Source organism: Alligator mississippiensis, chromosome 2, assembly GCF_030867095.1.
Source record: "Alligator mississippiensis isolate rAllMis1 chromosome 2, rAllMis1, whole genome shotgun sequence".
In the NCBI taxonomy this organism is placed as follows: domain Eukaryota; kingdom Metazoa; phylum Chordata; order Crocodylia; family Alligatoridae; genus Alligator; species Alligator mississippiensis.
Window position 1 is genome coordinate 206,254,660 of NC_081825.1, and position 12,915 is coordinate 206,267,574.

General features: G+C 44.4%; 1 protein-coding gene across 4 annotated transcripts in view; it reads right to left on the reverse strand.

Moving 5' to 3' along the window:
• The window catches only part of DNAJC24 (DnaJ heat shock protein family (Hsp40) member C24), an 81,810-nt gene that overhangs the window by 19,861 nt on the left and 49,034 nt on the right, over nt 1-12,915 (reverse strand). For all 4 annotated transcript variants that reach the window (XM_019476799.2, XM_014602328.3, XM_059722719.1 and 1 more), the window contains exon 3: nt 236-374. In XM_019476799.2, coding sequence (XP_019332344.1) covers nt 236-374 — 139 coding nt within the window. The remainder of the gene's footprint in view (nt 1-235; nt 375-12,915) is intronic.

A 12,915-nucleotide genomic window follows, 5' to 3' on the forward strand; every position in this document is an offset into this window, starting at 1 on the left:
AAATTATTAGAAGTAATGCCACCTAATATTTTGTTAGAAGTAATTTAGTATTCTTTACTGGCTAATTATCTGTCCTAATCAATATAAACAATGTATCCAGAAAATGAAAGTAGGACAAGGGAAGAGAACATTTTATTGCAAAAACAAATAGCATTTTAAAATACCATCTAACTACTACTCCAGCCCTTGTTTTACAGAGCTGCTGCCACTACAGCACTCCTTGGCAGGAACCTACCACGCCGCTGCAGGTCATACTCTTTTTTTGTCTCTTCATTCCCTAGAATTTTCCACGCTTGATCAATTTCGATGAACCTCTGCACACGCTCCTCCACTTCTCCTGCTGGCACATCTGCGCTCTGTTTATCTGGATGATACTGCCAATCAAAAAGAAAAAGAAAAGTTGGTGGCGGTGGGGAGAAGGGTGAGGGGAAAAATTAATAGTAAATGTGATATTCAGTTAAAGGGAGGGGGGCAAGAAGGTTTGAAAGAAGGTGCCAAGGAAAATGAGATGACTATGTTGGGCACAGGAGATTACTGCCAGGTTAATTAGACCACTGGAATAGTAGCAAATCCACCAGTGGCACAAATGTCACAATGTGCAGTGACAACATTTTCTGGATAATTTGCTGATGGAATCATCGGTCTTATGGACAATTTACTTAGAGAGACTGACTAATGCAAACAGAAATAGGTGCACAGTGAGGAATACAACATGGGAAAAACGGGAGATATTTTAGGTAAAAGCAGCTTTTTCTTTAATACTACATCTAGCTACATTTCCAGCTGGGACCCACTGTTTAGTCAAAGCCTAATCACAAATAAATTGAATGCTTTATTATACACATCTCATCTTTATCCTTTAAAAGGTAAACAGAATATGTAAGATCAAATATACATTGCAATATATATGTATAGCTATTTTGGAAACTATGCCTCAACATCTTTAATTTTTTCCAGTTCACTGAATCAATAGCCCTTCCAAATATTTAAAGTCATGGATCACTGGCTTCAAAATTTTGTGTCATTCTAGTTAAGAAATGGTTATCTGAGGATAAACCATGTATAAAGACAGAAAAAATTTAAATACTTGCATTAAATGAAAGGAAATCCCTAAAAAGAATTCAGTGGATTCTCTTTTTATTCCTTGCTATAGTTTAACTCACTTGTAAGGAATATATTTTCAGTTTTTGATACTTTGATGCTTCATATAGCACATATACACATGAAAAGCAGCAACTAGAAAAAGCACCCGGGGAAAGAATGAGTTACAGCCATGCAAGAACTGTTATCTGTTAATTCACTGCGTCATATTTCAAAATACTCTTCATCTACTTATTTTTCCTACTTCCTGGATTTAATTTCTACCCTCCATGCCAGCACACAGCAGAGCCTACTGCGGTTATAGTGACTTGGAAGGCCTTTGGCACAAGGGAATACTACAGAGTAGAATTTTGAAAAAATGCTTCTCTTTACAAAGAGGTATTTGTTTTAATTTATTGTTCATTTTGGAAAGAACAATGTGGGTGTAGTGCGAGCTTAAAACAATTGCCTCCACCTTCTTCACAGACAGTTTTATACTACAAATTCAAAAGGACTACCACTACTGGAGTCTGTCTGCTCACTGATTCATGTAACTATCATTTGAATTTATGAGATTTATCTGAGTAAATCTCCCAAACCATAGTAGGAGAACAGATCTTGAGGGCAAAAAGTCTCAAACCTCAAACTTTTTACACGCATTTTCTACACACACATGGTTGTGCATGCAAAAATGGTTGCTCACACAAGTTGTGAACTCAAGTATTTAGTATATGTGCATGTGTTGGCTGCGTGGGTCTATGCCCTTGAAGTCAGTGACATTCAAAAGTAGGGACCAGCTTGACAGTTGCTGAAAATAAAGCCCAAGCATGGGTGTGGTAGAACCCAAATTCTGACTTAGGCATCATGTAAGTTGGAAATTTTTGGCAAAAACATTTAGGCCTTGAACAGGTATTCATTTCTAGCAATGGACATTTTGAGATATTTCTACCAATACTGATGGCCAGAGATGATCTGAGCAGGGTGTGGGGCCCAGGGCAAATCAGCCTATGTGGGGCCCCACCCCTGACTGCAAGGAAGCCGGAGGCTGATTCAGCAGGAGGTGGGCGGGGGGGGTGTTGTGTGGCCAGATGTGAAGCTGGCGGCAGTGCGGAGTTGCCATGCCACTCCACCTGGCTCCGTGGGGCCCTCCAAAGCATGGGGCCTGGGGTGGTTGCCTCAATTTGCCCCCCACAAGGACGGCCCTGCTGATGGCCATATCATTAATGAGCCATATCAGCCGATACAAATCTGATTGCTGATATGCAAGCCTAGCAGCTTGGACAGCAGCACCCGCCTGGTAAGTCTGTTGGGGGAAAGGGGCATGGGGGGTACATATCGAGGCTCCCATGGTGAGGGATGGAGTGGAGCAGGAGTTAGGATTGGGACAGAGGCAGGCACTGCCCAGCCAGGGCAGGGCAGGACATGGGGCAGAGCCCTGAGTGTTTTGTTTGGGAAGTGCGAGGAGGGGGGTGGCTCCCACCACTGTGTGCACCCCGGGGGGGGGGCATGTGCCCCCTGATCTGTGTGCAGGGTGAGGGCAGGCTGCTTCTGCAGGCTGGGGCTGGGGCCAGGCTCTTCTCAGTGGGGGAGCTGGGTCAGGGCTGCGCTCGGGTTGGGTGGCAGTGGCGCTTGTAGGGGGGCTATGCAGTGGGCTAGTCACCCCAAAATTTGCTGTAGCCCCCCCCAACCCGCCTTCCCCACACTGCCACCACCACCCACCCCAAGCACAGCCCTGACCCAACCCCTCCCCCCACTGCTGGGAAGAGCCCGGCTCTGCCCACAGCCCCAGCCCTTCACTATATGCACAGATCTGGGGGGCACATGCCCCCCATGCCTACCCTGGGGATGTGCGCATCCCCCAGATGAACCACTTAGTTTCACAGCTGGTAGGGTCGGAAGAGACCTGAGCAGATCATCAAGTCCGACCCCCTGCCGTGGGCAGGAAAGAATGCTGGGGTCAAATGACCCCAGCAAGGCGTCTATCTAGCCTCCTTTTGGAGACCCCCAGGGTAGGAGCGAGCACCACTTCCTTTGGAAGTTGGTTATAGATCCTAGTCACCCTGCCTGTGAAGTAGTGCCTCCTGAGATCTAGCTTGCATCTACTCTCCATCAACTTATGGCCGTTATTCCTTGTTACTCCCAGTAGTGCTCGGGGGAACAGGGACTCTCCCATTGCCTGCTGGTCCCCCTTGGCCAGTTTATAGGCGGCCACCAGATCCCTTCTCAGCCTTCTCTTGTGGAGGCTGAACAGGTTCAGGTCTCTTAGCCTCTCCTCGTAGGGTCTGACCTGCTGCCCCTCGATCATGCGAGTGGCCCTCCTCTGGACCCACTCGTTGTCCACATCCCTCCTAAAGTGCGGTGCCCAGAACTGGATGCACTTGTAGCTCTGTCTCGTGTCCTGCCCCAGCTGGGTAGCGCCTACCCCTGCCCCACCCACGCTCCCACCCTCACCACAGTGGCCTCAATATGCTGCCCCCCACTCCTCTTCTTCTCCAGCAGACTTACCAACTGGATGCTTCTCTCTAAGCTACCAGGCTGGCCAGGTGCATGGTGTGGTTGCATCCTTACAAGCGGCATTTATCAGCCACATTATCAGCCAATCATTCAAAAAATGATTGCCAATAATGTCAATTTCCCTTTTTATCAGTGCCAATACAATAAAGACCGATGCATCAGTGCATCTCTAGTTTCCTCTTTCCCATGGAACTTCAAAAGGCAGTGCCCACAGTCCCTTCAGGAGGGATGTGGGCAGTGGGGTTCCGAAGGACTCAGTCCTCGGGCCCACACTGTTCAACATCTTCATCAGCAACTTGGACAAGGGGGTAAAAGCACCCTGTTCAAATTCGCAGATGACACTAGGATGTGGGGAGAAGTGGGCACGCTAGAAGGGAGGAATAGGCTGCCATCGGACCTGGACAGGTTACAGGGGTGGGAAGATGAGAACAGGATGGGTTTCAACACTGACACATGCAAGGTACTGCACCTGGGGACAAAGAACCAGAAGCATACTAACTCCATTCTCATCAGTGCAAAGGCAGAAAAGGATCTTGCAGTCATTATTGATGACAAAATGAACATGGGCCGACAGTGTGGGGACGCGGTCAGGAAGGCCAACCGTACCTTGTCATGCATCCACAGATGCATCTCAAGCAGGTCCAAGGAGGTGATCCTCCCCCTCTATGCAGCACTGGTCAGGCTGCAGTTGGAGTACTGCGTCCAGTTCTGGGCGCCGCACTTCAGGAGGGATGTGGACAACACGGAGAGGGTCCAGAGGAGGGCCACCCGCATGATCCGGGGTCAGCAGGGCAGGCCCTACTAGGAGAGGCTAAAGGACCTGAACCTGTTCAGCCTCCACAAGAGAAGGTTGAGGGGGGATCTAGTGACCATTTACAAACTAGTCAGGGGGGACCAGCTGGCACTGGAGGAGTCCCTGTTCCCCTGAGCACTGCCAAGAGTGACAAGAAATAACAGTCACGAGCTGGCAGAGGGTAGATTCAGGCTAGATATCAGGAGGTGCTACTTCACTGTCAGGGCGGCTAGGATCTGGAACCAACTTCCTGTCGGGACCGAGGGTCGGTCTGAGGCTATGGCCAGTAGACTGGACCGTCAGGTGGGGTTTTTCCACGACTGAGTAGAGTTAGGCACGGAAGCGTATTGGTTTTACAAAGAAAGCTTTACTTATGCTGCCGATGGTCACAGTGCAGGGAGGAAACTTGCTTGAGTTGCAGTTGCACACAAACAAACACAAGTGAGATCTCTTCCGAACCGCACCAAACCGAGATGAGTCATCGATGTACGACTCCACGAGCGCTTCACACAGGGGATACGTCAAATTTCCACTACGACGGGGAGTGGCTAGAAGCTGATCAGGCCTCTATGTCCTCCTCCAAGACACACGCGGAGTTTGCTAGGCTCCACAGCGCGCTCAGAGTTCCCCACGAGATGGTTGTGGAGTCCTCCAACTTGGGCGGAAACTGCTCTAACCTTTTGTATGGCTAGTGAGCCAATTGCTAGCCACCACGTAGGAATAATTTAGAATTGACCAATAGTGGGACATTAATTTGCATACATGTGGCAGGAACTCTTTTGCACTGGGGATTTCTCTCTGCAGCTGAGAAATCCACCGTGCAAAGAAAGCTCCATGTGGCGGGAAAATTCCAATGTGCCGAGGCACTAAAAATCATTGGGTTATGACACTTCCAAGAGAAGTGATGCTGGCTCCTACCCTGGGGGTCTTTAAAAGGAGACCCCTTGCCGGGGTCATTTGACCCCAGTACTCTTTCCTGCCGTGGCAGGGTGTTGGACTTGATGATCTGCTCAGGTCCCTTCTGAGCCTACCAACTATAAAACTATGAAACTAGGAGTAGCGGGAACAGCATGACAAAGCTCCCAACCTATTCCCCAAACCAGGCACCCTGATCTGGTGAAGAGGTGGGAAGCATCATGGGCACCTATACACGTGCCTGATGCCTGCTCCAATGCATTCTAATTGGAATGTGTCAGAGCAGACTTGATTAAATCACATCAGCTGGAGCATGTTAATTAGCACACTCCAGCAGCCTCAGCATCATGTGTATTCAGTGTCCTTGCACTTCAAAATGGCAGTGGGGGGTGCTTTAACTAAAGCTCATTTCTTAATTAAAGCACTCCCACTCTCACCCCTGCTCCCAAGCACATGTAAAGACTTACTGCTTCTCTCCTCTCCCCTCCCAGACCAGTCAAGCAGAGAATCTAGAAGCATTCATTCCTGTGAAAGAAACTCTCATATGGGAGAGCTTCCAGCCTACCATCTCCTGGAAGGGGCAAGTTTCCTCCAAGAGAAACTGAGTGAACACTTGTATGCTTGTACTGGAAGTACGGCAACTCTGCTGATAAAAAATGGGACACCTGCATGTAGCCTTAGCAACCCAAAATGAATGCTGCTTCAGATCCAACAAGAAGAAAAAAAGTTACCATTACATCTAACATTTCAAGGTAAACCCAGGCAACGGGGAGGGAAGGCATGACATTGGATGATGCAGATTATATCACAGTAATTTATTAGTCTATTTTAGTCAAATGATCAAAGAAGCCTTTCTTTTTTCCAACTGTGTTCGAACCTTAACAGTGTTTGTTCAAGCTGGTAGCTGATCATGAACTGTAATCCTGCCCAAGTGTTAACTGAAAAGGTCACTTTAAATGTACACTGAATACTGATAAACATTACAAGTTATTAGCCTGCATAATGGATTAACAAAAAGTAATATAGCTAGAAATAATCTACATAGCAAATGTGTCCAAGGTATACAGTCAGAAAATAATTACTGAAAACAGTACTTATTTAAAGTAGATCAAATCAGTTTTTTTACTAAAAACTAAAAGATTTGTGATTGTTAAGTAGGACTTTAAAGGAAGTAACATGCTTTATTCTTATGTTTAATGTTGTGCAAATGTAAAGCAGTATACATTTATTCTTTGATTGAATCCCAAATAAACCATTTAATGGTTTAGTTTTACATCCCATGAGGAAATGACCATGTGAATGATGCCAACTAACACCTGAAATGTCTCATTAACTCTTTTATAGCTACTAGATGAGGCAGGTCTTCCTATAACATTTTCCATCAAACTAACATTCAAATAAATAGAATATTTGAAAGTCCTAGGTATGCCTCACCATACACAAAAAGCACACTAACACAGTACAGTGAGAGTGAAATCATGACCTGAATACAACTACATGTAAACATTTACGACAAAAGCTTTGAGACAATTAATTACAAAACGGGTTGCCCAGAACATCCTTCCTTTTGATTGGCCAAAAGCTGCTCTTAACCGTCTGCTGAAGACCATATGTTGTCAGATCCCGATTTCTAAGAGGGAGCAAACTAGTCATTAATGACTGATTGCTCACAACAACGCTAAGAAAACTGACTCCTCTCCTGCTGAGAATATTGAAGAATCAAACAAAACTGGTTCCTCTCCTACTCGGCCACAGTGAAATCATGGCTGATTGAAAATAAATTTGCAGCTTTTGAGCAATGCCTCAACCAATGAGTGCATGAAACAATTTAGCAAGAAGGAAAGTAATCTGACCATCCTTTCAGTTGCTTCAAACTGCCCCTAAAATAACTAGCCATGGTGGAAGCAGATACTCTAGAAAATGAAGCCACAAATATAAGAAGCAGGGCTCTCCATGGTGGCAGTGAATGGGAACAGAGTCTATTTTGGTCATTTCTTGTAAGATAATGAACCTAATTTTACCACTTCACACACTGTTGAATAATAAAACAATTTATTTTTAAGGAGTATGAGTTTATTTTTATTTTCTTCTTTGGACAACTTGTTAATATTATTTATATATTTGTATCATTGCTTGCAGACAGCCACGGTCACTTGGATGCGTAACTGCTTTCACTTTAATCACATTTCTGTATTAAAGACATTCCTCTTGCAGGACAGTAACATAACCAACTGACCTCTACAGGAGAATAAAAGCAAATGTTACATCAGAAAAAGATAAAGGAAATTTCTTTTTACCAGTGTGGTCCATATTTGGAGAAGTATTGCTACCTTCTTTGTATATTCCTTTAGAGTTGATAATGAATTAGTATCTCTGAGTTTTCTTAAAAGAAGAGTTTCTGATGCTCATTTTACTGAAGAGTAGAACCATCCAAAGGAAGCCCATCTCTGGCTCTGTATCCAAGATTTCATGTCCTAGATGACCAAATTCAGGGTGTCCTCTGACCTGGTAATGTTCTTTCTGCGTACTCCTTACAAAAGGGGTCTAATTTGCAGTCCTCTGAGATTATTACCATACATTAATAAAGAGATGGTCCTTAAGTAATCAATGGAAAAATGAAAATGAGGCAAACTACTTTAATGTAATTAAAAATGGTTTGGGTTTTATTCATCAGGCAAAACCCAACAGATAGTGGGTCCTTGTTGTACCTTTTATGTTTTGGCAATGTTCCTTAAAGATACTTCAGAGCAGACATTTATTTTGCAGGGATGATGCGGTTGGATTGATTCCTGATGCCTGCAGACTGTGAAGCATATCTTAGCAAAACACCTTCTAGTATTGTGGGAAAATCTGAGCAGAACCCAAACCCTCTCCCTTCCCCAAAGTCAGATGCCATAGTGTTAGTAGCTACGCACATTTAGATTCAAATCTACACAGCCCACTCTCTCAGAATGAAAAAAGCAATAATAATTAAATACATGCTTCCAGCTTATGAGTTATCCCTGCTTTTCATATCATACTAATATTCAGCTGTACTTTGAAGGCTTATCTGGTCTCAGACATTTTTCATTTGTCTTATTCAGTTATTTTTTTCTCTTAATGAAAAATTAATAAAAATATCCACATAATTTGATGTTTCTGTGTTGTGCTTTTCCAAAATATCAAAAGTGTTTTAAGAAATTAATTAAAAATACTGTCATCAAGAGGCAGCAGTTCATATATTTCTAAAATATTCATGTGCCTTGTTCTCCTGCAGTAGCAGAAGGCAGAGCAAGGTGGAACCTTATAGACTAACCACTTAGAGAAGCATGAGTTTTTATAGAAAACAACCTACTTTGTCAGTATGCCTTCACTGGATGAGGGAAGCAAAAACAGTTTCATAGGATCTTTGTTCACTTACTAATGATCTTTTAGGATACAATGAGCACTATATTAAGCAACTTGATTATATTTTAGTTATCTGTCAATCAATTTACCTCTATTTTAAATCAATTAATTATATTAAGAGTATTTAAGCTTATTTTATGGATTACATCAGCTCCCCAAGATGCTGATTACCCACTGTCATGCCTATGCAAGCATGTCTGGGGTCATTTGGATCAGGAGGAGTGAGCAGAGTTTAGGGACAAACCAGGTCAGGAAGCCAGGAGGTTAGTTTGAGAACAAGGTCTAGGAACACATTGAGTTTGGAAGCTGGGAGGTCAGATAGAAAGCAGAATCAGAGAACATGCTGGGTCAGGAAACCAGAATAAGGAGTCGGAGGAATCAAAGAGCAAGCTAGAAGAAACAGGAAAGCTATCTAGAATCAGGTTGAGCCCTGTTGCCTGGACACTTCCTGTTCTGGGTCAGAGGTTTATGTCAGGGAAGTGAAGAATTAGCTGACTACTCTGGTGCCAGTGAATGGGTGGAGGGTAGGCCCTGCTGGAGTTCTCAGGAGAGCCTTGACCAGCTGCAAGGTGGCAGGCTAGGATGAGTGAGCGTCAGGGATCCAGATTTTCCATTTCCCAAGGGAAAAATGGAGAAAACCATGGCTTTTCCCCTTTGCCAGAGGAAACTGTGGATGTCTCACTTTGCTGGAGAAACCCATGGATTTTGCCGTTTTGCAAAGAGCTCTCTGCAGGCTGGCAGAGTTCCAGCTTGCAGGGTGCTGGGAAGGAGTGGGAGGAGGGCGGTCAGGCAGGGGCTGCCATGTGCATGTGTGCACATGTACATGGCCACCAGGCAGCCTGGAGAGCGGCTCCTGCAGGTAAGTAGGGGAGGCAGGGGAGGGGAAGGGGGAAAGGGGGGGACAGTTGAAGTTTTTTTGTTGAGATGTAAATTTTGGGTACTTTCATTAAAAAATTAAAAAAAAAAAAATCGCCAGGTTAAACTGAACACATTGTTTTAAATCATTGTCTGAAATTCATCAACTCCAGTTCCTTACACTTATTTTCTCCAACCAATTTCCATCAATTAGATTCCACAGGAATTAATTCTTTGCCAGTATTTCTAATGGTCTCCTCTTAGCCTGTACTCTGGACTCAATCCTCCTCCTCCTTGGCCTTTTAAGACAACCGACCATGCTCTTTTTTAAAGATTATCTTCCCTTGGTTTCCATAATTCACTTCTTTCCCACCACTTTCTCCAAGTCATTCTAGAGAAATCACCTTATCCTGCCATTCAGTGTTCCACGGAGGAGTGGAGCAGCTGTACCTATCTTTGCTCCCCTTATCTCCCCATAGGCAATGCGTAGGGAGGGCAGAGGGGGGCAGGTACCCCCCTGACAGGGCCACCGCCACTGGCGGTGCCAGCAGGAGCTCGCCAGCTCTGCACCCACTGCCGATGGCACCTGCGGGAGCTCACCAGCTCTGGCCTCACCACCAACACCGCTGGCAGCGCCAGCGGGTGCCCCCCCAGATTCAGGAGGCACCAGTTGCCCATGTATCTCCCTCTATTCTCTACCTCTGAACAATTTCACCTACGAAGAAAATTCATCTATCATCTCCACACAGATGACTCTCATAACTCTCTCTCTATTCCTAACCTGTCTCCTTCTGTTCAAATTAAAGTCATGGTAGGTCTCTCTGATGACATCTTGTCTATGACTAGTTGCCGATAACTCAAGCTCAACGGAGCCAATAACTGAGTTCTTCAAGCTCTCTCCACTAACTTATTTCTCAAATGTTGGCTATAATACCATCATCCTCCCTGCTCTGACCACTTTCTCTAATACTACATCGAGGTTATGCCTGCATCTTGCCCAGTTTTTCTGCCTAATGTCTCCAAGATAGGACTTTTCCAATCCATCAATACAACTAATATTTTTGTTCATACTCAGCATCCTGTATTTCAGTTACTGCAACCTCTTTTTCTCTGGGTTTGCCAAATACAATATTATACTGCTCATATCCATTCAGAACGTTGCTCCACAGATCACCTATCCAGCCTATCACTGTCCTCGTCATTCATCTCTCTGCTTTCTCTCACTGACCTCCCCTTCAGTATTGCATGACACTTAAGCAAACTCTTTTCCCTATTAGGGCCTTTCATGTCTCAACATCTTCATAACTAAAATTTCTCATTCATTTTAAAGAGGTCAGTTCCCACCTAAAATGATGCATTTCTCTATTACCTAGGCCACATCTACATGTTACATTTCAGGCATGATTAACCAATTAAGCACACCTTAAGTGGTCACCTGGTCATATATTTAATCAATTAATGATGTGATAAAAAGAGAAATAATCTGCAAAGTTATTCCACAAAAGTGTAATAACTTTGTAGCTGCTTCTTATCATACCTTTAATTGATTGTGTGGCCAGTGGCCCCTGTGGCTGGGAACCCTGTGCTGTGTGCACCCCCAAGCCTAGGAGCTCCCAGCTGACAGGGAGCTGACAGGCCCATGCTCCTCTATAGCTGGGAGACCACAGCTCATGTGATCTCCCAGCTGTGGGAGCTTGCTTCTTGCTGGAGACATGAAGGGCTCCCCCTGTACCAGCAATAAGGCATGCCCCAAGAGGTGGATTGTGCATTAGATCCCATTGCACCTTTACCTGCACACGTGGAAAGGCCTCTACTTTCAAACATCACTGTGCTTTTTTATATATTCACCTCCACAATTAGAAGGAACTCCCTGTAAACAAATATAAAATCACTCCATTATTCTCCTTTGTATCCTTCAAAAACAAAAAATAAAACAAGCCACACTAAAACTTAAGACTGCTGCCTACCATGATACCTAATATTGGCTCCTTGTGTTTTACTCCACTGTGCCTGTTGTCTGCTAATCTTTCCTTTATTCTGTTTTGGGGAAAGGAAAAATCTTATGTTCTGTGCTCGTGTAGTGACTAACACAATGGGAAGCTAGTCCATGACTACAGTTGCTAGGTAGTTGAGTTACTACCCAGGATGCCAAAAGTCCAGCCCTGCCGGTTACCCCTTTTATTACCATTATTGTAACACTTAAAGTCACTTTTAGTTGAAGTCAGACCTGGAAGGAAAAAAACCTGCTGGATTTTCTATTCTCTTGCCATCTGCTTGCGGGGACTTTATCTTTTCTGCTTTGAATGTTTACACTAGCACTCAAGACTTCATCCATGATTACTTAGTAAAAAGTTATCAGAAGGAATTAGAGAAGTGCTTTGTATAGGAAATTGTAATGCAGGCTCCCATGATCTGTATAGTGGTTTAGTCTTGGGTTATCCCCACTATAGATTTTAGTATCACCCAAAAATATCTTATATTTCATTTTACTTCTCAGTCTATGCAGTTATTGTTCCCTTCTTAAAGTCAAGTTTCTTAAAACTTGAAGGGGGGGAATTATACTACATCTTCTAGGCACAGACAGCTGCCTCAGCAGATCAGGATATAATATTATCAAGTATAGATCAAGTAGATAATACTATGATATTAATAATTATTCTTTTAGGGCTTTTCATCAGAAAAACTCAATGTTTGTATTAATATTAATTTTCACAATCCTCCTCAAAAGATGACTGGGTTACATCCTTTTTACAGCTGGACAAACTACAACATGGATAGCACAGATTAAATATATTGTCCAAAAGAATTAAGACTGTTAAGAAAAACAGTGTTAAACATGTGACCTGTGGACCAGACCCAGTCCATTGAGCTATATGATCTAGGCCAACTCTGTGCACTCCATGTTGTACAGGGAATCAGTCTGGGGGATGTGCTACATGTAGTCCCTGAACTGGACCAGTTTTGCATATTGGTTCCCAAGCTGATCTGGATCTGTGCATGTAGCACATGCCAGTTCATGCAGTACACAAGTTGGACCCAGTGCTGCATGCAGTATAGGGAGTCCAGATTGCGGACTGCATGAGGTACCCTGCTGGACTGGTCCTTCATGGTGGCTTCAGTGCAAGTGGACAGCTTGGGGCATGATCCAGACTGGCACTGGAGCCAGTGCAAAAGTCTGGTTCTGTGTGGGTGCCACATGCAGCGCATGCTCTGGACCAATCCCCTTGTATTGTGTGTAGCGTAGAGTTCAGCCCATATGCTGCAAGCAGTGCTAGCCCTGGAGTGGGGCTGGTGCATGCTGTGTGTGGCAAGCAGGCTGGACCTGGTGCTACAACTGCTCCGCATGGCACTGAGTGTCAGTCCATTGTTGA